Consider the following 26,147-nt stretch of genomic DNA (forward strand, 5'->3'; position numbering starts at 1 on the left):
TTTTTAGTATTTTTATAAATTTATTAAAAAACAGTTGCAATGACATCGATGATCATCTGTATTCCCCTTGCTGGTGGGGAGACCTACATAGTTGAGTCCCAAAGGAAAATCAAGACATTATTATCAGGCACCCTTGTAGCCAGGAAAAGCTACTGGTGCAGTGTCTAGACACTGGTATGTCCCATTACCAGTGCAATTAAAATATATACATGTAGTTATTCTGCAACAGAAGCACTCAGGAAGTACAGAGATGCAGAGACCAGCAGCCCACTCCCCGACTCACTCTGTGTCTTTGAAGCCATCACTACAATTCCAAGAACAAGTAAAAAGAACTAAATTAAACAAACAAAAATCCATAAAAATGAGTCCCCCTATGGGTTGTGCTAGAATAACCACAATGCAAGGGTCATGGGCTAACTGCAATGCAGTGACAACATGAAACCCAAGCATCTATTTCAAAGGAAATAAAACTCAAATTTGCCTTCCTCAAAATGAAACTCAGCAACAATATGAGGTTAAGATTATGTACAAACTTACAGACACAAATAAATAGCGTTCTACAAGTGCTGGCTTAAACACTAGACATTAGGTCTGAGGAATCCCTGAACCCTTCCTTCCTTTAGAATCCTTACCGCCACAAAGGCAGAAATCCCTCATGGAATAGCCAATAGCTCATGTCAAGAGCCAGAAGTTTTTAGTAGATTTACTAAAAAAGGATTAGTCCCCTCTTACATCTGGAAGCCAGGAGAAATGGCAAGATTCCTGGGAGAAGGGAACGATGGCTTACTTCCTGCTTCTCCGATTAAACTGGTCTCCCTGTGATGTTCCTTTATAAGGTTAAAATCTTTCCCATTTTTAACACAGAACAAAGTCAAAGAGCCAGTCTTTAGACTTGACTGGTATTTTAACCAACCCCCAAAGTCTTTGGAATGACTGTTTGACTTTGATTGCAGAGCATACAGCTAACTCTTCTGAAATGTCAACCATGGCTTTCTCCTCCAGGCCTCAGCATGCACAGCAGATTCCGGGCTGGGTGTGTGTGGCTCAGTGGTAGAGTGCTTGTCCAGAAAAGATTACTGAGGCCCAACTCACCCCAGGGACTGTGAATTCCTGACCCTGCAGGAATCTTCTTCCCGATCTGTAGCTGAACCCTACAGCACAGATGTGTGTGCAATCTTGTTGCAAGGCCTCAGGGAAAGGAGAAAACAGTGGAAACTGGCACCAAGGAAATCAGCTGCCATGGGAAGAGCATTCACCCTCGGGGCCAGCACACAGAGGAAGGGTGGAGCCCAGTCTACTTCACTCTGAGCTCCAGCAGTGTCCAGTCTGTGTTCAGGACAGCTGCCTAAACAGTGCTTTTCAGACAATATAAGAAGCACACCTCCAACTTCCCTCTTATGCACGCCAGAAGGTTGTCAGTGTGAATGTGGTTTCTTCAGCTTAAGAGCCATGCCTGGTGTCCAGCCACTGGACAATCATGCTCTGTGACAGCACTCGGGCAGGCAGGACACTTGTTCTCTACACTGAAATGCACAGATCCTTCCATTCCCTGCTCACTGTCATAAAGCCCATGATTAAAAATTCTACGTTTGCCTCTGTTGAACAACGGTAAATGTCGATACTTCAGCACAGATGTTGCAAAGTTCTCTACCTGGAAAATCTGCTGCAAGGTCCACTTACTCTCTAAACTGTCTTTAAAGTGGCCCCAGGACAAACGATAGCCCAGATGACCTGTTAACAGGGATGAACAGACCACTGTCAGAGCTAGAAAGATTCAGTGATGTACCTCTTAGATCCTCAAGGTCTTCTATCCTTTTATCCTGAGTCCGTATTATCCTCTTTGGACTTTCTTGCCGAAGTGAAAAACACTAACCTGGCATGTGGGCAGACAAGGCTCTCATCACACGAACAGAAGACGGCAGCTCAGTCTGTTGCTCCATGTCGTAACATGAAGGAAACTTCTCTGTTTGGGAGCCAGCCCGACATCCCACCAGGGGATGGATGCTGGTAGACTCCACAGAAAGGCATGGGCTATGGTTGCTTTGACCACAGACCAGGCTGCTCTCCCCTACTGCAATGGCTGACTGGCTGGCCTTATACCACTCAAGTGCTTGTGTACGTATCGCTTGGCTGGTAAATACCTCCTTGTATCCTCCAAATTCACAAAAGATCAGTGTCACCAACAGTCTGTAACAGGTCCTGAATGAAAGGGTGAGACAAAGGCTTGCAACTTCAGTTCATCAGCCATCACTGCAGCTGTAATACTGAGCTAAGCAGTTTCTGTCCTGAGAAAGGGCAGAGAGCAATCATCAGTGTCCCATTTGAATCGGTCCATTTCCAGGAGCAGTGGAAAGAGTGGAGAGGAACGTGACTGATCAGCTCTACCACATTCCTGTGGTTAGGAAACTCGGATGATCTGTGTCATGGCTTCTTCATCAGCTTGGTTTGGATCCTACAAAGACAGCACAACAATCCTTTATACCGGTAACAGGAGTTCCTGACTCACAACTTAACCCCCAGGAAAGCCATACAACTTTCGAGTAAACGAAAGCTCCAAAGTGATCTCTATTTCTGCACACACGGTTTAAATACAACTTTCTCAGCCTAGAAGAGGCCAGCAGACCCATTCCCTAAAAGCACTAAGGCCTGGTCTGGCTCCCCACCAAGCACTGCATGGTTAATAGAGTGCCGCTTTCATAAGCATCCTGACCTGTGCTACCCTTAAGGGCATACCCAGATCAAACACCATGATATGATGTATTTTTGGGTCATTATTTTATATATGATGATCTCAAAATAATGGAATCCTAATAGTATTCTACTCCACAGGTGAAGAGACGGACTAAAAGACTGAGGAACTTACCAAGATCCTCCAGTCAGCATGGGGAATGAGAGCCTTTAACACAATGGCCTACAGCGGGCAGTTCCTAACCAGCCAGGCACAGACAGCAACAAGAACAGAGCGGCTGTCATGCTGTAGGGGAATACTGGCAGTGTCACCTGTGGACAGGCCAGGCAATCCAGGCTGCTGTGAGTAGACTACAAAAGCTTCACTATCTGGTAGAGAACAACTGAAGAGACAGTAAGAACATGGAGAATCCATGCTGATGACAGTGAAGCGAGCCAACAAAAGAAATCCATTAACTCAACCAGTATTTACTGAGCATTTGTTCAGATCTGGATCTTAAGCTATGCCCAACACACACAAGAGAACAAAATCTCTACTTTGATGTGTAAATTAGAAAGCAGTGTGGATCATATAGAAAAATCTCTTGATTTTTATACATTAAAGGATAGGAGGAAATTATAGGAAAATACAAGAGAAAAGGAGCTCCATCTAGAGATAGGGGCAAGCTAAAGGTCTTTTAGATCTAGGCCAGGCTTAAAAAGAGGGAGACAAAAACTGTCCTTGGTGCACATATCTATAACACCAATATTTGGGAAACAGGGCAGGAAATTGCAAATTTGAGGCTAGCCTAGGCTATGCAACGAGAAGAGATACCCATGAGAAAAGATAGAGAAAAGAGTATTACAGACCAGAGACTGTGAAGACAAGGGACTGGGTAAGAGAACAGATAAATGGGTAAACATCAAGTAAAAAAGAGCAAACAAAGCTTGATGTGGGAGTGATTTCTTATTAATAAAGAAACTGCCTAGGCCCATTTGATAGGCCAACCCTTAGGTAGGCGGAGAAAACAGAACGGAATGCTGGGAGAAAGAAGCTGAATCAGTAACGCGCTATGATTCTCCTACCGGACATAGATGCAGGTTAAGATCTTCCCTGGTAAGACACCTCGTGGTGTTACAGGGATATTAGAAATGGGTTAGATCGATATGTAAGAGCTGGCCAATAAGAGGCTAGAACTAATGGGCCAGACAGTGTTTAAAAGAATACAGTTTCCATGTAATTATTTCGAGGCATAAGCTAGCCATGTGGGCGGCCGGGTGCCGGGGACGCAGCTCCGCTGCTCCTATTACTACAGAATCTAGAAACAGACAGACAAGTTTACAGGCCACAGCCAGGACTTTGGGTATTTCAGCACAAATACAATAGAAGATGGCTGAAAAAAAATCAGAGAGGAAAAAGATGTGCTAATCTTACAAAGATCACACTAAGAGGCAGTAAATGTGAAGAGGGGGGACAAGAGTGGATACATTAATCCAAATCAAAGAAAGAGGACTAGGCCAGGCTGACACTAGTTAGCTGGGGATAAGCAAAAAGATTCAAATTATGTTTCAGAAATAAAACCAAAAGAACTTCAAAATCTGAACCATCCAAACTTTAATAATTGGGTGGTGACAAGCCACTTGTTGAGACGAGCCACTGGTTTGGGTAATAGATTAATGAACCAAGCACTCCATTTTGGACATATGGACTCAGAAACACCTAAGAGGTAATTAGTGGAATTTTATCCCCTAGGTTTTAATTCAGTTGATTGGGTTTTTGTGGAAGAAATAGGGTTGAACCTCACGCCTTATGCATGCCAGACAAATTCTCTCCATTCCTGAGCTAGCTACACCCTTAGTATGAGACGAAGTCTAATTAAATTAGCTGGTCTCAAGCTCACTGTATAGCCCAGGCAGGCCTCTACTGGTTATTCACCTGCTGCAGCTTACAGAGTAACTGGGCTGACAGACCTGCACCATCAGGGCAGGCTCAGCCATCTAAGCACTGACCTTATACAAGTTATGTATTTCTCCAAAACCCATATTCAGCTGTATAAAATGGTGACAAAATGCCATTCCTATCCCATGGTCCTGAGGTTGCCACAGTCAGAACACCACCACCACCACCAAGTTTACCAGAGTGGTTGGCACTCTACCCAACACTCACCTACTGCAAATATAGCATGCTAAACGAAAGTAAAACGTTTCCTTGAAATAGAAAGAATGGAGATGTTGATAGTAAAAATTTAGAAAAATAAGGAAAAGGCCATGGGGTCAAAACTTTCAGTGCTTTTAAAAAGGAGGAAACTAAGCAACAACACCATACACTGTGGGGCGGGGTGTGTGTGTGTGTGAGAGAGAGAGAGTTTCCTTAAATGTAGGAGTTTATCGCTGCTAAAAAGAAGGCAGGCAGCAGAGAAAGAAAGGTTCTCCTTACCTGCATATGAGGACTGTCCTTTTCTTTCGGAGAGAAGAACCGTCCCCCTTCACCACGCTTCCGTGCCATGGCATGTCGATGCCGAGACTCATGGAGGTATTTCTGAAGAAAGAAAATAAGATTGTTAACAGTGAGAGCTAGCAGTTACCAAGTGCATGGATCAATTGTTAAAAGTTTCAGACAGAGGCAAAGTCAAAGGAACAATGAAGGCTGAACGATGGAGAAAGCTCTGGAGAACAGTATAGTAGCTGCTGGCCATATAACCTCCGTAAGAACATGAATGTTAAAAGAACTGGAGGGAAATGATTGTTTATCGTCCTCCTACCATTGACCCTTCCTCTGCTTCAGCAACAGACCGAGGTTTGCTAGAGTAAATGGCAGTTCAGAAGGAGACATCATTTCTGTGCTATCTGTAGGTATGTTAGACTGGGTTATCAGATGCTGGCTAATGTGACAGATGGGTTCCTTTGCCTTAACAGCCATTACAGACTGCACCCACGCGAGCACTGCAGCTGTAGATAAGAGAAAGTCCCGAGGACAAGTTACCTCTAGATTGCTTTTCAGGAGAAAGGGGGAAAGCCCCTTGCTTATACGCCACTGTGTGTCACTGTTCTCAGAAAATCTGTCTGCATTCTGTTGTTTGGAAGGGACAGGGAAACACACCATATTCTAGTCAATGTTACAGGCAGAACAATTGTGCTGTTTTCTGCCTGCCTGGCACTTCCCATGACATACACACCCTTCTTTCCTTTGGAATTTTCCCTTCTGCCTCTAGCTTAGCCCGTGCTTGTCTCCTCTTAAGGATGCGGTGATACTGTTTGGCATTCACATACAGGGGTTCTTCCTCCAGCATCTCTGCTCCAGGTAAAGGGATTCTTTGGATAGCAGGCACAGAGCCTGTTCCTGGCACCATCTGCATGAACAAGAGACCAAACCTTATTAGTAGCATAAAAATTCTAAATAAAATTGCACATTTACACCTATCTTCTGCTGTATCTCCAGTGTCTAGAACAACCTGAGACACTGGTAGGCATTATATATCTTGTGAGTGAGGCCCACTGTTAGTGCCTGAAGGATAGAGTTCAACTACAAGAAGTTAAAACCATAAGCAACTTCACAAGAAACAACAACTTACAATTCAGAGACAGAACCTATGGAAAGCTTCAGTGTCAGAGAATAGAAATGGGGAACCACTTTCCTTACCATGACCATTCCTCCTGAGTTGACCACATTGCCCGCCACTGGCAGTGTCACAGTGACAGTCCCTTGTCCACTGCTGGTTGTGTTGGTATTGGCTCCTGTCTGAACAATCTGTGCTCCTGCCAAACTGGCTGCTGGGATGGTGATCATGCCTGAAACAGGGACTGTAACTTTAAGAAAACAAAACAAAAAAAAAACAAACCAAACAAAACAAAAAAAAACAGGCACACGGGAACAGAAAGAAGGGAAGACAGTTAGTCCCTTCCACCTGGCTCTCGTATACTCTCCTGGAAAAATGCACTAACAAACACCAGGGAGAAAACAAACAGCCTCTCCTACCCCTTTACTCCATTTTGCTAATGTGGTCTGTGTGAGTTCATTTTTGGAAGTCTCTGTTAATGGCCTAGGACCCAGTTCTATATAAATTATACTTCAACCCCCCATACTGTACATCCCAACAAGGGTATCAAAAAAGCACGAGCAGGCTGATCTCTGTGAGTTCGAGACCAGCCTGGTCTACAAGAGCTAGTTCCAGGACAGGCTCCAAACCACAGAGAAACCCTGTCTCGAAAAACCAAAAAAAAAAAAAAAAAAGGCACGAAGATGTGGAGGCCTCCCTACTGCAGCACCATTCCCACTACCAACACAGCTGCCACTGCTGCTTTTCTATGTTCTTCCACACGGGAAGAGGCCTCGCCAGGGTTCAGTCCAGCCTGGCTCCCTCCTATATGAATAACACACAGCTAGTGCACCCTCTGCATCTAGTACACTGCAAAGTCTTGGTCTCAACCAAACCATTGTGGAATCTGACTGAGATGACTTCTCTGGACTTAAAGTATTGCAGTCTACTGTGAGCATGTCTCTGCCCAAGCCAAGTCTAGACTTCTTATGTGTATGCATCTCTTCCTAGGGCACACTTCTGTGTTTACATTGCCTTAGCTAGGGGAGAGGTCCTCTGTAACAACTATATGATCAGATTAGAGGCCTAGAACTAAACTGTAGGAATGCTGATCTATAAGCAGCAATGGGTTGGTCATATATGGTGACAAGAACTGACAATCACCGGAGGTCTGGTGGGAACCCTGCTATTTAAATGTGGTGTGGACTTCACAACAACTCTGAAGCACTCACAGGTCTCTAAGGCTCAAATGAATGCCCTGCAAAGTTCCAGGGCAATAACGGCAGCTTACCTTGCTGGAGAATTGTGCCATCTGCATTAACTGGCTGGTAGACAATAGTCTGCCCTTCAGCAGTCTGGGCCACTTGCTGTCCCTGGACAGCAATTTGCTGTTGTGTCTGTAGAAAACAATGATATACTCAACAGATGCCAAAGACTCAAGAGAACCCAAGCATGTTTTTGATAGCTTTCTTCTGCATTCATGTTTTTTTTTTTTCAAGACAGGGTTTCTCTGTGACCTTGAAGCCTGTCCTGAAACTAGTTCTTGTAGACCAGGCTGGCCTCGAACTCACTGAGATCCACCTGTCTCTCGAGTGCTGGGATTAAAGGCATGTACCACCACCACCTAGCCCCTGCATTCACATTTGATGTGAACTAGGTAGCTTACTGCTCAACTCACCTGAGTCTGGCCTGCAGTGACTGCAGTCTGTGGCTGCTGAATGATGATCTGTTGGGTCTGACCCTGCTGTCCTTGTACCTGCACAGCCTGCCCACCCTGAATCTGGATCTGACCAGGAGGGACCAACTGTATCTGTGGAATACAATACACAAAAAGATTGGCATCAACATGACTCCTTTGGTTCCTTATTTTTGCTTTTATTTTTTTATTTTTATTTTATGTATATGGATGTTTGGTCTGCATACATATATTCACCATGTGCATGCCTAGTGCCACTGAGGCCAGAAGAGGGAGTCAGATACTCTGGAAATGGAATTACAGATAGTTATGAGCCACTATGAATCTGAGTCTTCTGGAAGAACACCTAGTATTCATTACTGATGAGCCATCTCTCCAGACTCACATGTTAGGTTTCTGCAAACTAGCTGAATAAATTCCTGTAGAGACCAGGAAGTATGCGGAGGCACACGCCTGTAATTCTACAACTTGGGAGGCAGAGGCGAAATGATCAGGAATACAAGGCCAGCCTCAGGATCACAGTGAGTTTGAGGCTAGTGTTTGGGCTACACAAGACCCTCTCTCCCAAAATTACAACAGAGTAATAAATACTTTGAAGGACAGGAGTCTTGTTCTAATATCAGCTATCAATTATTGAAAAGTTTATTTCTATTTTTCTGATCATTAAATAATACTGAGTATTGTTTGGGATATCAATAATTACAGAATTGGTATTCATTAACAAAAGAAATGTTGGCATGGTTATTTTTTTTTAAAGTACATTTGCTTAAAAATACTTCAGTGCTCTACAAATGAATAAAAGAACTTTCAAAAATATATTCTTTCCAAGGCAAGTGTTAAGCTAATGGCAGTCAAGGTCAACACTTTGATCAGGTTCTTGAGAGAGACAGAGATAGGCTGTCAAGATTCTTGATCCACAGAAACTGAAATGTACAATCATTAATTTGATTGGATAAAGAATCACTATGGAAACAAGCACTACACATGCCCTTTAAGGGATTTCTAGATTAGATTAACTGAGGTGGGAAAACCTATCCTAACTGCAAGTGGCATTCCCTGAGTTGGAGTCCTGAACTGAGTGAAAACAGGAGAAAGTCAGCTGACCAACAGCATCCATTGCTCTGCCTCCCGACTGCAGATGCAACGTAAGGCGTTTTGTGCTCCTGCTGCCATGTCTTCCCCACCATGGACTGGTACCCTTAAACTGTGAGCCAGAAGAAAGGTGACAAAATATTTCTTGTTGTAATCAATGTGTTACACAGCAGTAGATAGATAAGGTGATGTGACATATTATATTCCTATTCAGTTCCAAACCCCTCACTGTCACTTAGCACTGCCATTAATATTCATCTACCTCTTCCCACTTTCTTTGCTTACAGGTTTTGGAGTGCCAGACCTCACAGAGTGAATATGGAAAGCACAAGATCATATGTGGTACCTGAACCTAGTTCCCCTTCTTAACTGCTATAGTCACTTACCAAGAGTATTATCAGAAACTTGACAAGTTTTAAAAGTTTTTCTTTGAAATCTTGTAAACTGACAAAAAGGGAAAAAGCCTTAACAGTTTGCTCAATGTACAGAACCCTATTTTCCTTGACTACTGGATACAAAACCTCTAAAGATTCAATGAGAAAGCATTTAGGAATGCCCTACAGCTCAAAATTTCCAAATACTTTATACTCAAGAATACCCCCAACCCAAAAGTCAGGGTGCCCAGATACTTAAACCAAGTTATCACCCTGGCCCACCTGCAGATCCCCATCTCCCTTCCCACCAGCTTTGTTACCATTCTGTCACTGTTCCTTGGCCCTCTTGAGCTTTGCTTCACAGATCTAGCAGCTGGGAAGTTACTTTCAGCTAGGTGGGTTTCAGTTTCTACCCACTGAGTCTGTAAAGGACATGCCTACAGCCTCAAGTTTCTGCAACTCTCCAGGTGACTAACTGCTGGTAGAAGGGAAGAAGAAGGGAACACGGCCCCCGTCTTAGAGACATTCTTGGATCTTTCTGTTAGGCTATATACTGCCCAAGTTTTCTTAAGGATTCTCAAATACTACAAAACTCAGTTAAAAATGTTGGAAGCTGGCTAAACTAATGTGAAGACACGTGGCACTGACCCCTGGCCCCCATTCGTAATGTAAACCTGTACACACACAGATACATACACCACCCATAGTCATACCAGACTTCACTGATGTACAGTCTGAGTACTTTAAAAAGACCCTCACCTGCTGTAAACCTTGTGTTCCAGACACAGGTACCTGCATGATAGTTTGGCCTTGTCCACCCGGCACAGCCTGGACCATGATGGGTTGGCCAGTTGATGTAATTAGCTGGCCTCCACTGACTTGTACCATTAATGGCTGCCCCTGAACCTAGAATGGAATAAAACACCAACAATGAAACAGTGCAAGACACAATTGGGTTTACCAAGACAATCACTGTCACTGGAACTGTCCTGTTTGGCAAGACACTTAGTAAAGTCAGTCCTTTTTTTCCTCCCAAGGCAGGGTCTTTCTATGTATGCTAGCTGGCCCTGAACTCAGATCCTCCTGCCTCTGACTCCCAAGTACATAGATTAAGCCTGGTCCTGAAAGTCAGCCTTTTTACCCCCCGCACCCCCCACCCAGCCCCACCATGTCTGTTTGAATGTGAGTGTGAGTATAGATTATATGCATATGCTGCAGAGGATGGGATGTGAGATCCCCGGGGCTGGAGTTCCAGGTGATTAGGAGCTGCCACGTGGGTGCTAGAACTAACTTCAGACCCTCTGCAGTAGCAGTACACGCTCTTAATCACTGTATCTCTGCAGATACCTGATTTTCTGATTAAGTGCCAAGTTGGATATTTAATGGAACCTATCTAGAGTCTGGAAAATCTCAATAAATCAGGTATTAGTCACCAAAACCAGGCTGAATTTAAAACTAAGACTAGTTTGCTTTCTCAAACGGATACCCAGGAATGGTTTCTGGTAAAGGCTAGGAAAGCAGCAATGAGAGAGGTAATGATGGTGAGAACTGAGAAGTGAATCAAAGTACAGCCTCTAGAGACTGAATAGGAAGAGTTCTGAAAGCTCACTTGCAGGTTCCTCCTGGGCCTCACGCAAAAGGGAAACCTAAACACTCACTCACCTTCACTTGACTCCAAGGAGCCCAAGAATGGCTGCTACTTAAGGAGTCTACTACTAAAGACTCATGGACTGGGCGGGCTAGTAATTCCAGCACTCAGGAGTTTGAGAACAGATGGGCTGCACAGGAAGCTCTAGGTAAGCCTGATAAGACCCTGCCTCGAAATCAAGCCAAGCAAGACTCTCCAGAAATAGGTTCCAGTCAGTCTGTGATCATCATAGTAGACTTCTGCATTCTGCATCTTAAATATCTGCATATTTATTTTAATTATCAGAAGCAATGAGAGACTGAAATCAGATAGCTATGGTGTGTAATGGTTTCCACTCTTCAAGTCTTCTGCTTCAAGAGACCACTCCAGAAAGAAGTCACTGCACGTGCTGTCACCTCTTGAACCCCAATGTGAAAACTCAGAGAAAGGTCCAGACAGAAGTTGCTTTGGAAGTGGGGATGAGCAACAGGACAAACTCAAAAACTCTTACTGCAGACTGTCTTTGCTTGAAGGAACTATTGTAACCCAACAGACTAAAATACTCGTTCTTAGTTCCAGTAGCAGTCCATTCCAACAGTATCAGTGCAGTTGATTAATCAGCCCTAGATAAAATGGTTAGGCTCTCCCACTACCAATCTCCATCAGAACCATCAGGAGTAGTTCAACCTCAGGGCTATCCTCTGAGAAACTGGTGATTTTTAAAGACTTTATGGCTTATCTGCTCACATTTTCTTCTCTTAATTCCCCATTTAAAACCCCCTTTGCTACACCAATGCTGTCAGGTGCTGTGTTATGAAATGTATCAGAAGCCTTACTAGAGGAGTAAGAGAGAGAACTATTTAAAATTCTTGTAAAATGATGAGACTTATAGAGGAAAATTCCCATCACTTCCATTGCAATGCAATCTAGAGCTTCTTAGGCGACATGGCTGTGCTGCTACTGTGGGCTGTTCCCCTGTGTGAAAGTGGATGCCACAAGCTGACAATGGTTATCATCTCTTACTGCGTGTCACTCTGTTGCTTTGAGACAGTCTCCCCTGATTTAGCCAGCTAGCCCCAGGTTCTGCCTGTTTCTGCCACCCAGTTCTGGGGTTACAGGGGCAAACTCACATATTTATGTGAATTTTATGGAACCAAACTTATGTCTCTACACTTGCATAGCCAACAATCTCCAAAGGTGACATAAATTTAAGACACTTAATAAATTTCTGGTTATCCATCACCCTCTCCACTAACATGCTATATATGCATGCGATAAAGGATTTGAGACTCTCAAGAGCTCACTGTGTCTACAACAGATAATCACAAGGACTCATGCATGAGACAGAAGCCACACAGTTAAGAGCATGTCACATTCCCATTCTATGGTAGTTAACGACAATCCCAGACACCGTTTCATGTATTACAAGGATGAAGCAAGCAGGAACAGAAAGCTGCTACACCCACTGAGATTCAACTGTTCAGGAAGACAGACAAAATCAACTTCTTAATTTATGTGTAGAACTGGCCACGTGACATCACCAAACACTACTAAATGGCAGGGTTGAAAGGGTCAAGTCCTTACAGCAGTGGTTCTCAACATGTGGGGTCACGACCCCCATGGGGTCAAATGACTCTTTCACAGGGGTCACGTAAGACTATCAGAAAACACAGATATTTACATTATGATTCATAGTAGTAATAAAGTTACAGTTATGAAGTAGCAACAAAATAATTTTATGGTTGGGGTCACCACAGCTTGAGGAGCTATAGTAAAGGTCACAGCATCAGGAAGTTGAGAACCACTGGTTTACAGGAAGGAGCGGTCACCTCCAAAAGGATCTCAGCAGCACTTGCTATAAAGTGAGATGCTAGTTTGGCTTTGGAAGTCCCACTAAGTCATTCCAATTCTGGGAAGGAAGACAGGGAGAGCAGGAAAACCTTTAGCTCTCAATGGACCCAGAAGCAACCAATGCTGCTACTCTCAAAAGAATTTGGGCTATTTAAATTGACCATACATGGTGCTGAAGAACAGCATCAGCATCGGTTAACTCCAGTTGGTTTTTGTTTTTTAGCTTATCAATGTAACCTGTGCTTTGTTTTTTTAAAAGAGCCCAACCTGGCCCCAAACTCTCACTCTTTCTGCCTCCATATCCCAAGCACTGGGACAGGAGGCATTACCACCATGACCTATGCTAGCACTTAAAAATGCTCATCAAAAAGATAAGCAATCATCTCTGCAGAGCTCCTAATGATACAGGAAAGGTTATTCAGTTCTCAGAAAAACTTTGCTCAGTGCAATGAATATTTAACAGTCAAGCTGCACTTTTAACAAAAACAAAACATAATAGTGCAGTCAAGTCTGTCCATGTGTGCACCCACTTCTCCAGTGCAGTACAATCCATGAAACTTGAATAGGCGCCTGAGTACTGAGTAAGCTCTAAAGCCACCTGTATAAGGTCTTCCTGTTGCTTGCTTCCTGGTACTTCTAAAGCAACACACTTAGCACATACTTCTCAGAAAACAGACACAGCAGTCACCAGATGTCTTGGCATGGGAAACTGGCATGCTGGCCTGAGAGACAGGTTAGCAGCACAAAAGGCATGCGACTTTGCCATTCAACTTGAGATCCAAACATAAACAGCAGCAGACAGGCGATGTTCATGCAGTGCTCACAGAGAATCAGAGAGGGCACCACTACCTGGAGGGTCTGGACTTGCTGGCCTGAGGCGGATGCCACTTGGGCCTCAGTCTGCAACTGGACAGCAGTGACACCACCCTGCTGCTGAGAACAGGAACAGGAAGATCTTGAAATGTATCAGAATGGGAACGTACAGCTCAAGACTTGAGATCACTTGAGGGAGGGGGGAGAGGGGCGTGTCTCTGAAAAGCTTCACCCCACATAGGAGCTTTCAGAGTTCTGGACTCTTCAAGCTGTCCCCAGAGTGGGCCTTACAACACACTTCTGTGACTTACAATACAAAATTATAATGCAGTCCTTCTTCCCAGAAATAGGAATTCTACCACATTGCTAAACATTTATGTTAAATATTTCTATATTTTCTTAGGGTCACAAGAACAAAACCAGCAGGTCTTAAAGGTTTGAAACTACAACAAAGAATTTCAGGTGCTATTAAAGTTATTAAAGCATCACCAAGGAAGAACTAGTCATGGTGATCCAAATTCTAGTCTTGGTAAGCTACTCTTCTACATCCCCAAACGAAGACTTATTCCCACTCAACTGACTGACCACTTCACAGGCAATGTTTTCAGAAAGCCACCCAACTTCCTTCTTATCCTGGGGAATGCCTCCCAGGAAGAAAGCCACCAAAAACCACTCTGCCCCTGAGGAAGGCCTCACCAAGACCCATTTCTTAAGGAGGCTGCAGGAAGCTGCCAGTGCCTCAGCAGACTGAGGACAAGGAGGAGGCTAGCAAGGCTGGGGAGCTACCAGGCTCAGCTAATCCTCGCAATGTGGAGGAGCCCCCCTCCTCAACCAGTGGGTTGGAACTCACCACCAATACTTCCTCTATTCTGTCTTAGTGAACCTCTATTCTGAGGAAAAAACACACCCAGGACAACAGTATTTGGCCTGTGATCAAATAAAAACAATATCCTTTTTTCCCAAAGCACAGGAATGGGGAGAAAGAGAAGGTCCGCTATTATAAACCCAGATAAAAGCACGGCAAATGCTTTATGTGCACTAATTCAAACATCTGGTAGACTGTACTGTGGGAAAAGGCAGCAGCAGGAGCTCCTTTTCAATATGTACTCATCCAGAGTATCACCCCAAATATTATTCTAATATTGAACTACAGCTGTCCAAAATAAACTCTGGTAGAACAGGCCAGCAGACTGCATGAAACCTGACTACTGGTGTGTCTATTTTGACACACCTTTGCTTTATCACAAGTCAGCATAAACAAGGGGAACAGTAGACTGAACCCAGGGTAAAGCAGAGGTGTCCTGACTTACCTTCAGTAAGTTACAAAGGGCCAATCTACTTTTAAAGTGATCTTCACAAAGAAGAGATGCCAAGGGGCAACAGACTGGTTCCCAGTACAGCACAAGTCATGAGATCTAGACTTACAGGGTCTGATAGGGCCCACAGAGTAACCAGAGAAAACCCGCCGCTGCACCACCAGCCGCAGTACTGTAGTGGTCAAAGCACACTCGCTCCCATACCTGCTGCTGAATCTGGCCAGCCTGTACCACAATCTGCTCTGTGGAACTATTGCTGTTTGTTGTATACTGCTCCATGGCCCGGCCACGTTAGGAGTCCTGTAGCTTCACTCTACAAATTCCAGGCAGCTGCAGGTAAGGACTCCTACTACAAGGGGAAGGAGAAAACCTAAATGAGTCAATTAGTAAAGGCTCTCTTATGACACAATAATTTATTTTCTAACTATATGCCACATTAATATGAAAGTCAACAAAAGATATTTATTCAATTAAAAAAAAGGGGGACTATATAGCACAGTCATAAAACATTAGTTAGGCTGGCAGTAAACAGCTGCCATCCCAGCACTGAAGAGGCTGAGGCAGAAGGCTGAGACTTTGAGCTAGCCTGGGCTATAAAACATTTCCTCAAAAAGACTAACCAAACAAACAAACATAACACATGGTATTGTATTTTCACATTTAAAAAATGCTTCTACTGGGCTGGAGAGATGGCTCAGTGGTTAAGAGCATTGCCTGCTCTTCCAAAGGTCCTGAGTTCAATTCCCAGCAACCACATGGTGGCTCACAACCATCTGTAATGAGGTCTGGCGCCCTCTTCTGGCCTTCAGGCATACACACAGAATATTGTATACATAATAAATAAATAAATATTTTAAAAAAAATGCTTCTACTTATTTTTTTCCTGGCAACTTACCTTGTATATTAGCTATCTCTGTGATGCTGTGACCGAAAATTAGATTTTTAGGCCCAGTTTTAGTGGATTTTAGTCCACTGTGGGTGTGTGTGAGGTTGAGAAGCATATTTCACACCATGGTGGACAGGACACAGAAATGAATACTCTTAAAAGGCCAGGGTAAGATATAGTTTCCAAGAACACATACTCCCCTCAGTAACCCACTTCTTCCAACTAGGCCCCATCTACCAATAATGGCATCATATAAATGTACCAAGAGCCCTTAGGATGCAATCCCCTATAAGCAACACGCCCAGACACACCCAAGTGTGCCTTACTAATTTGTTGTTTCTCAATCCAGTTAAGCAAGTAAAAGTGATCACCTTTCAATATTACCAGAGTAATGCTGTCTGAGGTTTTCTGTCCTGCCTGGATCCTGCAATCGTTAAGTCCCAAAGAAATCACATAGAGGTCTACATTAGTTATAGACTGATTGGCCCTTTAGCTCAGGCTTCTGATTACCTCTTATAACTTATATTAGCCCAACATTCTTGTCTATGCTAGCCATGTAGCTCAGTACCTTTTTCAGCAAGGCAGTCACATCTTGCTTCTTCTGTGGCTGAGTAAGGAAACTGCAGAAAGAACTTTCCTCTACCTAGAATTCTCGTTGTCCCACCTCTACTTCCTGTCTGGTCACCCCACCTCTACTTCCTGCCTGGCTACTGGCCAATCAGCATTAATTTAGAATATAATTGACAGGACACAGACCATTGTCCCACAGCAGAGTAACACTCAGAAGCACTGTTAAGCCATCTTTTGTTGCAAGGCCTGATCTCCAGGCAGCAGATCAACCTTAGAGAATTTGTATCATATACTTGCATCCAAATATGCTACTCTCCTGAGCTACATATGCCTCAAACGACCTCAAGCTGGAGGTTTGTTACTTACTGAGAAAGTAGTTCAAATATTTTGCTTACCAAAATCTCCACTGAGGTAAGACTACTGATGTCTTACATAGTATATTCCAGGACAACCTAGCTAGAGTGAGACTTTGGCTACAAACAAACACGTAAACATATACAGAATCATGACTACTAAAAACATAATTTCAAAACTTCCTGGGCACCATGATGCCTTTAACCCAGCAGATAGGTCTGAGTTCAAGGACAGGTGTTCTCTTTTCAGAGTTCCAGCCAGGATACACAGTGAGACCCTGTTTCAAACTCCATCAAGTAGCACTAAGTAGGAAAGCTCTAGCAAAGCTTTGAGAGTTACGCTCTCAAAGTAGTCCATAATTAACACAAAGAAATGGTATCCACCACAGCAGTAACATTTAAAACTTGGTATAGCAGAGTCTGTTTACATGGAGTGTTCCATGGCCTATACCGGTGTCTAAAACTTCTTTAGCACCAAATCATATATATACTATTCTTTGTATACTCATTCTGCAGCATAGCCTAAATGGTTAGCCCAAACGACCCTTTCCTGGCTCATTACTTCAGGAGTTTCTTAGAAACGGAACAGTACCTAACAATATTCAGTGTGCCCAAATGCTGACATTTAGCACCGCTTCTACCCCTCTTGTGCCCTTCCCAGTCATATGATCTCTACCCACACAAACATTCTCTTATCCATATTTACAAGCCAAGGGAGGACTGCCTACCATCTAGGATGGAGAACGTATAGGTTTTCTTGAGTTATAGACTTCTCTTGTGTAATGAACATGCATTAGTCAGGTTTCTCTGGAAAACAGACTGGAATGAATCCATACATATATGGTAGGAAGTTTATTAGAGTGGCTTATAGGTTGTGGTCCATTAGTCCAACAATGGCTGTCTACCAACAAGATGCCCAAGAATCTAGTAATTACTCAGTCCATGAGGATGGACGTCTCTGCTGGTCTTCAGTATAGGTTAGGAATTTTGGAGAAGTACACTCCATGCCAGCGAAGGAGCAAGAGCAAGCAGGCAAAGAACAGGCAAAAGCTCCCTTCTTCCATGTCCTTTATATAGGTAGGCTACCACCAGCAGAAGGTGTGGCCTAGATTGAAGTTGACTCTTCCTACCTCAAAAGATCTGGATTTCAAATGATTCAGGCAAGAAAAATTCCTAACAGGTGTACCCACTCACTTGGGTTTTAGTTAACTCTAGACACAGTCAAGTTGATAAACAAGAATATCATCACAAAACACTTTCCAGATTTATCTGCTTTTCTTGCAGATTTCATTTCTTTATGGCTGTATAAAATTCTATGCTGCATATGCATGGCATTTTCATTATCCATTCTGTTGGTGGCCCATCTAGGTTGGTTTCATTTCCTTGTTATTGTACACAGAACAGCAGTAAATATGAATGTGCAAGTATCTCTGAGATAGCATAGAATCCTTTGGTCCATGCCTAGAAGTGGTAAAGCTGGGACACATGCTAGATCTTTTTAATCCTGAGATACCTCCATGATGGGGGAGTGTCATATATCAATCTGTTGATTTCATTGGTTAAGCAATAAAGAAACTGCCAGGCCCATTTGATAGGCCCACTCTTAGGTGGGTGGAGTAAACAGAATGGAAGGCTGGGAGAAAGAAGCTGAGTCAGAGAGTCGCCATGGTTCTCCCACTCCAGGCAGATGCAGGTTAAGATCATTCCTGGTAAGCCAGCTCGTGGGCTACACAGATTATAAGAAATGGGCTAGTCCAGGTGCGAGAGTTAGCCGAGAAAAGGCTAGATATAATGGGCCAAGCGGTATTTTTTTTTGGCATCTTTTTTTAAAAAAAAATATTTATTTATTTATTATGCATACAATATTCTGTCTGTATGCCTGCAGGCCAGAAGAGGGCACCAGACCTCTTTAAAGATGGTTGTGAGCCACCATGTGGTTGCTGGGAATTGAACTCAGGACCTTTGGAAGAGCAGGCAATGCTCTTAACCACTGAGCCATCTCTCCAGCCCGAGTTTGGCATCTTTCACCTAATGCAACGACTTCCAGCAGCATCCATTTTCCCACAATTTCATTGTTCAAGATGGCAGGATAAAATTCTATTGTACATATACCCTACATCCTCTTTACCCACCCAGGTGTATAGGCTGGTTCCATATCTTGGCTCTGAACATGGATGTGTCAAGCGGTATTTAAAAGAATACAGTTTCCGTGTAATTATTTTGAGTAAAGCTAGCCGTGGGGACGGCCGGGTGCGGGGGACGCAGCCCCACCACTCCTATTACTACACCTCCACACTCATTTCCATGAACAGCAGTGTCAATAAATAAGGTTCTTCTTCCCTATATCCTCAAGGGCATTTGTGGGTCTTTATTTTCTGAATGTGAGCCATTCTGACTCAGGTGAGAAGGAGGAATGGGGTAAGTTTTAATTTACATTACCCTGGTGGCTAAGGAAACTGTTGGTCACGTTGAAAAACCTTGGCCCTCTGTTCTGAGAACTGTAGAGACTACCTACTGACTGGCAGTTCTTTTCTTCTGGTGTTTAATTGTTGTAGCTCTTGGACTGGGGAGAGGATTCAGTTGGTAAAGTACTGTCCTCATGAGCATGAGACCTGAGCTTGATCCCAGAATGTCCAGAACTCTGGGTGTGGTGGTGAGTTTATAAAGCCAGAGCTGGGAAGGCAGGGACAGCTCAACCCCTGGGGCTCTAGTCCAGCCTAATTGGTGAGCCCTATACCAATGAGAGACCTTGCCTCAAAGGAGGACAGCAACCCTAAGGATGAGCAATTGCCTCTGACAAACAAATAATTTTGCAGATATTAACCCCCTATCTGAAGTAGTATGCTAAAACTTTCATTCTGCAGGCTATTTACTCTGCTAAACCTTAATTTCACATAACCCCATTTGTCAATTCTTAAGATTACTTCCAGTGCCACTGGGGTCCTATTCAGAATGTTCTTATCCATACCAGTAGCCCTGGACATACCTGATCTTGTCTGATCTCAAGGCAAGCAAGGTTGGGACTGATCAGTCCCCAGTACTTAGTAATGGAGGGCCATTCTTTTCTATGTCTATATCCTAAGTGTTTTCCTCCAGTGGTAACAACTCAAAAAAGAATAAGCCGGGTGGCTGGTGGCACACGCCTTTAATACCAGCACTCGGGAGGCAGAGGCAGGCGGATTTCTGTGAGTACAAAGCCAGCCTGGCTTGCATAGTGAGTTCCAGGCTGTTATAGAGAAACCCTATCTCGAAAAAGAAACTAACAAAATAGGTGGAAATATGACTTAGCATTTAATACGGCAGATGCTAACGATAGAATGTAAGTAATAGGTACACGAGTATTCATCATAATACTCTTTCAACTTTACTGTCTAGAAATTTCAACACTAGAATATGGGGGAAAATACTCAACATATAATCAGGCATACACCTTTAATCCCAGTGCTCAAGAGACTGAAGCAGGCGGAGCTCGTGAGTTCGAGGACAGCCTGGTTTACAGAGCCGAGTTCCAGGACAGCCAGAACTGTTACACAGAGAAACTCTGTCTTGAAAAACCAAGGAATAACCAAAATAGAGCACTTACGCCTTTAGTGTGGGTTACAGTGGACTTACAATGGGAATATAAATAGCAACTTAACTAAATTTAATCCCTACTTTATTAGCATGTGTTCACTGTATAAAACAACGGTTTTTAAACACTGACCCCATGTTTCTCTTTACAAATAATCCCCTTCTTTTTATCTGACTTTATCTAGAGTATGCATACGAGAGAGAACATATTTGGTATTTGTGGTTCTGAATATGCCTTCTTTCCCTTACTGTGATGTTCTAGTTCCAGTCATTTCCTTTAAAACATAATTCTGTTCTTAATGTATAATATTCTATTGAGTATACAAATGCTTTTCTTTATCCAATTACTCATTGATTGGCACCTACACGGATTCCTTAACTTGGTGGTTGTGAAGGAAGGCACAGCAATAAAGTACAGTGCCTTTAGTATCTGTTGATTCTGCTTTCTTCAGGTGTACCCCCAAGAGTGGTATAGCAGGACCATGTAGTTCTATTCTTAGTTTTTCTAGAACTTACACTATTCTTGGCATCAACTTGATTACATCTGGCATTAACTAAAATCAAAGCAATTGGGTACATCTGTGAGATTTCTAAATTAAATCATTTGAAGTGGGAAGAGCCACCTTTAATCTGGGCCACACCTTCTAGTGGCAGCCTATATGAATGACATGGAAGAAGAAAGCTTTGTTCTTTGCTTGGCCTTGCTAGCAAGCCCATTCCTTCACTGGCGTTACAGCCTACTTCTCGGAGATTCTGGCATATATGAAGGCCCTCTGAAATGCAGCTTTGAGGACTCAATAACTCCACTAGTAGGCAGTCATTGTTGGACTAGCTGGACTACCTATAAGCCCACCTTCTCACATACTCTCTCACATACAACAGACACATCTCTCAGTGGCTGAATTAGTTTATATTGCCATCTGTGATATTTAAGAGCTACTCCCATCCTCAATATTCTCTTCTTTCTTTCTTTCTTTTTTTTTTTTTGAGACAGGGTTTCCAGGCTGTCCCGGAACTCACTCTATAGACCAGGCTGGCTTTCGCTGGCCTCTGCCTCCCGAGTGCTGGGATTAAAGATGCATGGTAGCATCCTCTATTTTCATTGACAGCTACTCTGATTGGAGTGAAAAGATTTTTTTTTTCTTCCTTTCTCGAGACAGGGTTTCTCTGTAGCTTTGGAGCCTGTCCCGGAACTAGCTTTTGTAGACCAGGTTGGCCTCGAACTCACAGAGAACCACCTGCCTCTGTCTCCTGAGTGCTGGGATTAAAGGTGTGTACCACCACCGCCCGGCTCGGAGTGAAAGAAATTACAGTATAGTTTTGATCTGCATTTTCCTGGCAGCTCAGTATGGTTTTTTTTTTAATGAATACATCTACAGGCCATTTGTAATCTTTGGAGAACTATATCTTAGATTATTTTGGTTTTTAATTTCTGAGTTCTTTCTACATTCAGGATATTAATCTCTTCAGATGAAAAGATGTTTACATTTGCAGATTTTTACACCAGGCTTTTCTGAGCCAGTTGAATGAGTTGTTTCTTTAGAGGCCTCAGGCACAATAGGAAATCAGCCAAAACAAGTGGCTCTACTAGGGAAAGCGACATTTCCCCTTTTGGTATGTGTGTGTATGCACTTGTGTAGAGCTTTTAAAACTCACCAAAAATATAGACATATACGGTGCTTACATTTTGATGTGGAAAATAGAGATATTTACATTCTCTGTATTTCAATATATCCACTAGCCCTAAGTCCCCTTCCCATAAGGCTTTCTTCTTGGCTAAGTATCCATAAATCTTCATCTTATCAGATTAAAATGCAAAATGGAGCTTTGATGGGCAAGAATGGTTAACAAGTATCACTCAGACCTCACTAGTTTATCCCGCTGATACAAATGCTTCCTTCTCAAGCCATTGAAGCCTACTGTACTTTGAAGGGCAAAAGCAGATGAGGCTCCAAATATAGTAGCCATTCTGCATTAATAAGGGAGCAATGGAGCTTGGAGCAGCATTCAGGCTGCTCATGGTGTCTGCTTCCTGGCCCTAGTAAAGCTTCAGGCACCTGCTTTTGCCACTTCAGCCAGCAGAACTGTTCTGCAATCTGACACACTACCTTCGTCAAGCACTTCTTTGCCCAAGATTATGACAAAAGTGAGCCAGCTGGATTTAGTCTGTCTAGCTCTTCCACAAAATTTTAAATGTGTTTTTGAAAGTGAGAATATAAATGAATATGGATGAGAATGAATTTATTCTGGTCTCTGAAGCATTCTTCCATAGCATATACCCTGCCCATTTAGAAGGCACAGAAGCAGTTGGCCAGCACTTAGAAAGGTAATCTATCTGAAGTTATTCGAAAGCTGAAGCATTCAGAAATGCAACTACAATAAGCATAACATCAACACAAGCCGTGAGGCTTGACAATCACAGGCAAAGACCAGACTAAGGCCTTTGAAGGCTCCAAATATGCTCCTTTTCTCAACTAACAATATACCATGAACTTAGATAATAAAACAAGATTCTAACTTTGAGTCTTGACTTCCCTTCATGGACTGGGAAATGAAATAAGCCTCCCCAGGCTGCTTTTGGTGTGGTGCTTATCACAGTAATAGAAAAGCAGACTAGAACATAAAGAAATGAAGAAACAACTTAAACAAAGAAAAACTTCCTCGAAAGTGAATACAGGCTGTTTCGCTTCAGAAGGAAGACTCAAACCCACCAGTTAAGAGCTCAGCAAAGGTGCTAAAGAAGCCACACCCTGAAGGCTGGCTCCACCTAAGCTGAGAACTGATGTTTGGCCTGAGTAAGAACAACGTCCCTCTCCCAGAGAAAAATTTCCTTTTCTTCCCCATCCGCTCCCCAGCCCCAATTATGAGATTAAAGCCTTAGGTCGGCAACGTTTTCTCTCCAACGTTGGGGAGAAAAGCCCCTCTCCAACACTTCTAAGCTCCAGTCAGAAGTGTTTCCGAAGGCTCCTTTGTGATATCTGCAAGAGCTTTACAATCTGGACTTTCCCGCCTAAACTCTCAGTGCTCCTGGCCCTTTCTTCACCCAACAGCACTATCTGCTGCCTACATACGCTCTCCTCGCGGAGAACAACCCTCCACCGCCCAACCAAAGTACGGATGAAAACTGGCTGGCTTCTTCGTGCAAACAGCATTTCCCGGTATTGCACTAGACCCCGACAGAACACTAACCCCTAAGTATTGATTTTCACCAGCCAATCTCCGCCGAGCAGGCGTGCTTCCTACCTCTCCCCCTCTCCCTTACAGTACTTGGGTGATGCCCGCCAGAGACTACAGGCTGGCAGCACACCGAAGACTGCTGCCCGATGGGAAAATAATCGGCATGGAAGTTTTTAAACATCTGTTAAGAAAACGTTCACATGGGATTCGAAAGTGTGGTAGAAAAAACAGACACAAATGGGCTGAGCTGAGTGGACCCTCACACGAACTGCTACAAAAGGCTAAAGAAAATCGGAACCAGAGAGCATCAAAGGGAGAGAGCTCACAGGACACACGGAGGTGGGTCCCGTCATTAAGAATGCATGAGGTTGTCAGTCTCGCAAGAGCGAGGTTCCAAACACGCCAAGCGAAAAGAGGAAGAGCGCTTGGTCAGACTCCAGCACGGAGGTGTGCCGGCACGGGCGGCCGAGCGGGGCGGGAGGAGAGGAAATGACGAGCAGAAAGGGGTGGAAACGGCGGCGGGCCGGAGCCCCGGGGTGGCGGGTCGGGAGAAGGGGCGCGGCGGGCGCGCTAACGGCCCCGGGGTGGGTCTGGGAGGCCGCGCTGCGCGTCCCCGACTGGCCGCGCTTCAGACCTGCCGTCCCAACCGCCTCGAGGCTCAGGGGACGCGGGCCTCACCGGGGCCCGGAACGTGGGGACACAAGGACGGGTAGTAGGATAAGGCTGGAACAACCCGGGGAAACTGCCACGGCCCGCGGCGGGTCGGCCGGCCACCTGCCCTCCCAGAACCCGAGGATCGGGAAGCAGCGGTGCATCCGCCACCAGCACCCGGAGAGGGGCCTGGCTCCAAGGTGCCATCCCCACGCCGGGCCGCCCCTGCGGGCCTCCACCGGCTCCGAGCCGGGGCTGCCGGCTGCCCAGCTCCGGCAGCCTCGGCTCGACTCCCGGGCTCGGCGGACGCCTGGGCCTCTCCTGAGTGGTCAGCGAGACCCGCCAATCGGGGCGCTGGGGCCGGCTCTGGGCCGCTGGATATTGGCTCCTCATGCTCACCGTGCCTCGCTCCCCCGGTTCGCTGCCCGCGCTGATTGGCTCCAGTACCGGACCCCGAAACCCAATCAGAGGCTCCAGCCGCCGCCGCCGCCGCCACTGCCGCTGCCTCGCAAAATGGCGAATCTGAACAAAGGGGAATCGGGCCTCCCTCCAACCGCCTTCGCGCAAGCGCCTTCGAAACCACGCCCCATAACCCCGGCCAGCCTGGCCCCGCCCCCTAGAGGGAGCACTGCGCAGGCGTCCCAGGGACCACACTGACTTCCTAGTTTGGACTCCGCCTTCCGCTGGAGGACTACGCAAGCGCGTTCTAGAGGCGCCATACTCGTTTCTCAAACACTGCCCTGAGTGGTGTACCACGCAGGCGCTAATACGCTCCCCCCCCCTTTTTTTTCCCCCAACTGCAAACCCAAGTCTAAGCGGCCACCGGGACACACCCCCTGAGGCCAAATGCGCAAGCGCTCATCTTCTCTAGGCGGGGTCGGCTTCTTGGTACGCACGCCTGAGCGGCGGCGGGAGACTACGGAGTTTACCGCCGGAAATTCTGAAACCTTTACCATCGAGAGCGGGCTCCACTAGCTAGCTAGAGAGGCTCACTTCCTCCCCGTTAAAGGGTGGGGGCCGCCATCTTGGGTGCGTGAAAAGTCCTTGGCGGGATTGGTTCCGCGTGGGGTCTCTTCTGTAACTCCCCACCTACCAGGGTTTCATCTCAGACACTTCCCTGCGTGCGGGGGGGCCTGCTGACGGCCGATTCCTTTGCAGGTGAAGGATGGCCCCCGCCCTCTCCTACGGGATCCCAGGGTAGGAGGAGAGGATGGGTAGCTCGTTGCAGACTTCCCTGCACCTCCAGGAGAGGTGATCTTTCACTGAGCGGGTGTCCTCTCTGCCTGCGCTCAGCACATCTCAGTTGGGTTCATTCTGATTGCAGCTCAGTGGAACTGTGGCAAAGTCCCTCCTATCTTATTCTAAGCCATATCCCCTGGGAAAATACCAGACTCTGCTAAACCTATCGTGATAGGAGAGGGTTTGGAGTAAGGAGGTGTGTCTTGGGATCTCCCTCCTGGAAAGCGGTTTCTGTGTTGCCTCTCAAAGGCTGAGTGAACTCACATTCAGAGGTACAAGTAGAGGAAGTGGGGGAAACTAAGTGGGTTGGCAGGGTGATCTGAACGTGCTGTGCTCAGGCTGCCTGAGCGTTTTTACTTGCTTTCCCTTTTAGCAGAAGAAACTCTTAAATTCTGGAAATAGCGACCCAGTAGCATGGCCGGCCGCCTTAATGAAGATCCAGAAGGAAGTCGAGTGCGTGACTGCTATTAAATTTATCGGTGAAGTGAAATTCAGAATAATTGAGGTCAAAAGCATAAACACTTTCTAATTAAACCAATAATTGGATTGTCGAACCCCCTCCTCCCGCTTGTTTATTTCTAGCCGATTTACTTAGGAAAGGCTAATACAATCTTAGCAGAGAACATCCGTCATTTTTCCTTTACAGATATATATATATATATATATATATATATATATATATATATATATATATATATATATATATATATATATATATACATGCTAATT

The 26,147-nt window shown here is 44.8% G+C and overlaps 2 protein-coding genes across 30 annotated transcripts in view; one reads left to right on the forward strand and one right to left on the reverse strand.

The window, feature by feature from the left end:
* Nfya (nuclear transcription factor Y subunit alpha) lies at window positions 1–24,711 on the reverse strand. 9 transcript variants are annotated; one of them, XM_075980918.1, is made up of 10 exons: window positions 24,579–24,711; window positions 15,177–15,321; window positions 13,690–13,773; window positions 10,125–10,271; window positions 7,882–8,013; window positions 7,495–7,600; window positions 6,308–6,456; window positions 5,844–6,017; window positions 5,105–5,206; window positions 1–2,452 (listed from the first exon to the last, which is right to left on the reverse strand). In XM_075980918.1, the coding sequence occupies exons 2-10, from the start codon at window positions 15,249–15,251 to the stop codon at window positions 2,399–2,401; spliced, it is 1,023 nt and encodes a 340-aa protein (XP_075837033.1). In that variant the 5' UTR covers window positions 15,252–15,321; window positions 24,579–24,711; the 3' UTR covers window positions 1–2,398. The 9 variants fall into 9 exon arrangements, with proteins under 9 accessions (XP_075837033.1, XP_075837031.1, XP_075837032.1 ...); XM_075980916.1 differs by having other exon boundaries at window positions 6,308–6,474; XM_075980917.1 differs by having other exon boundaries at window positions 13,690–13,776.
* The window catches only part of Oard1 (O-acyl-ADP-ribose deacylase 1), a 7,979-nt gene continuing 5,582 nt past the window's right edge, over window positions 23,751–26,147 (forward strand). Inside the window, exons 1-2 of one of the 21 annotated variants that reach the window (XM_075980930.1) lie at window positions 25,045–25,208; window positions 25,792–25,871. In XM_075980930.1, coding sequence (XP_075837045.1) covers window positions 25,833–25,871 — 39 coding nt within the window. In that variant the 5' untranslated portion in view covers window positions 25,045–25,208; window positions 25,792–25,832. Of the gene's footprint in view, window positions 23,868–25,044; window positions 25,377–25,412; window positions 25,691–25,775; window positions 25,872–26,147 lie in introns of those variants that run through there. The other 20 variants (XM_075980947.1, XM_075980943.1, XM_075980932.1 and 17 more) reach the window with 20 other exon arrangements.

The sequence above is a fragment of the Microtus pennsylvanicus genome, chromosome 7 (genome assembly GCF_037038515.1).
Source record: "Microtus pennsylvanicus isolate mMicPen1 chromosome 7, mMicPen1.hap1, whole genome shotgun sequence".
In the NCBI taxonomy this organism is placed as follows: Eukaryota; Metazoa; Chordata; class Mammalia; order Rodentia; family Cricetidae; genus Microtus; species Microtus pennsylvanicus.

What these genes read in the sequence shown, in the direction of transcription:
- Nfya (XM_075980914.1), bottom strand. Translation starts at nt 15,251, where the DNA reads ATGGAGCAGTATACAACAAACAGCAATAGTTCCACAGAGCAGATTGTG. An exon ending in TCACTGCAGGCCAGACTCAG is followed by an intron (nt 7,601 to 7,881) that starts GTGAGTTGAGCA and finishes TGTTTTCTACAG; the next exon opens with ACACAACAGCAAATTGCTGT. An exon ending in AAATTCCAAAGGAAAGAAGG is followed by an intron (nt 5,207 to 5,843) that starts GTGTGTATGTCA and finishes TTCTTTCTTCAG; the next exon opens with AAATACCTCCATGAGTCTCG.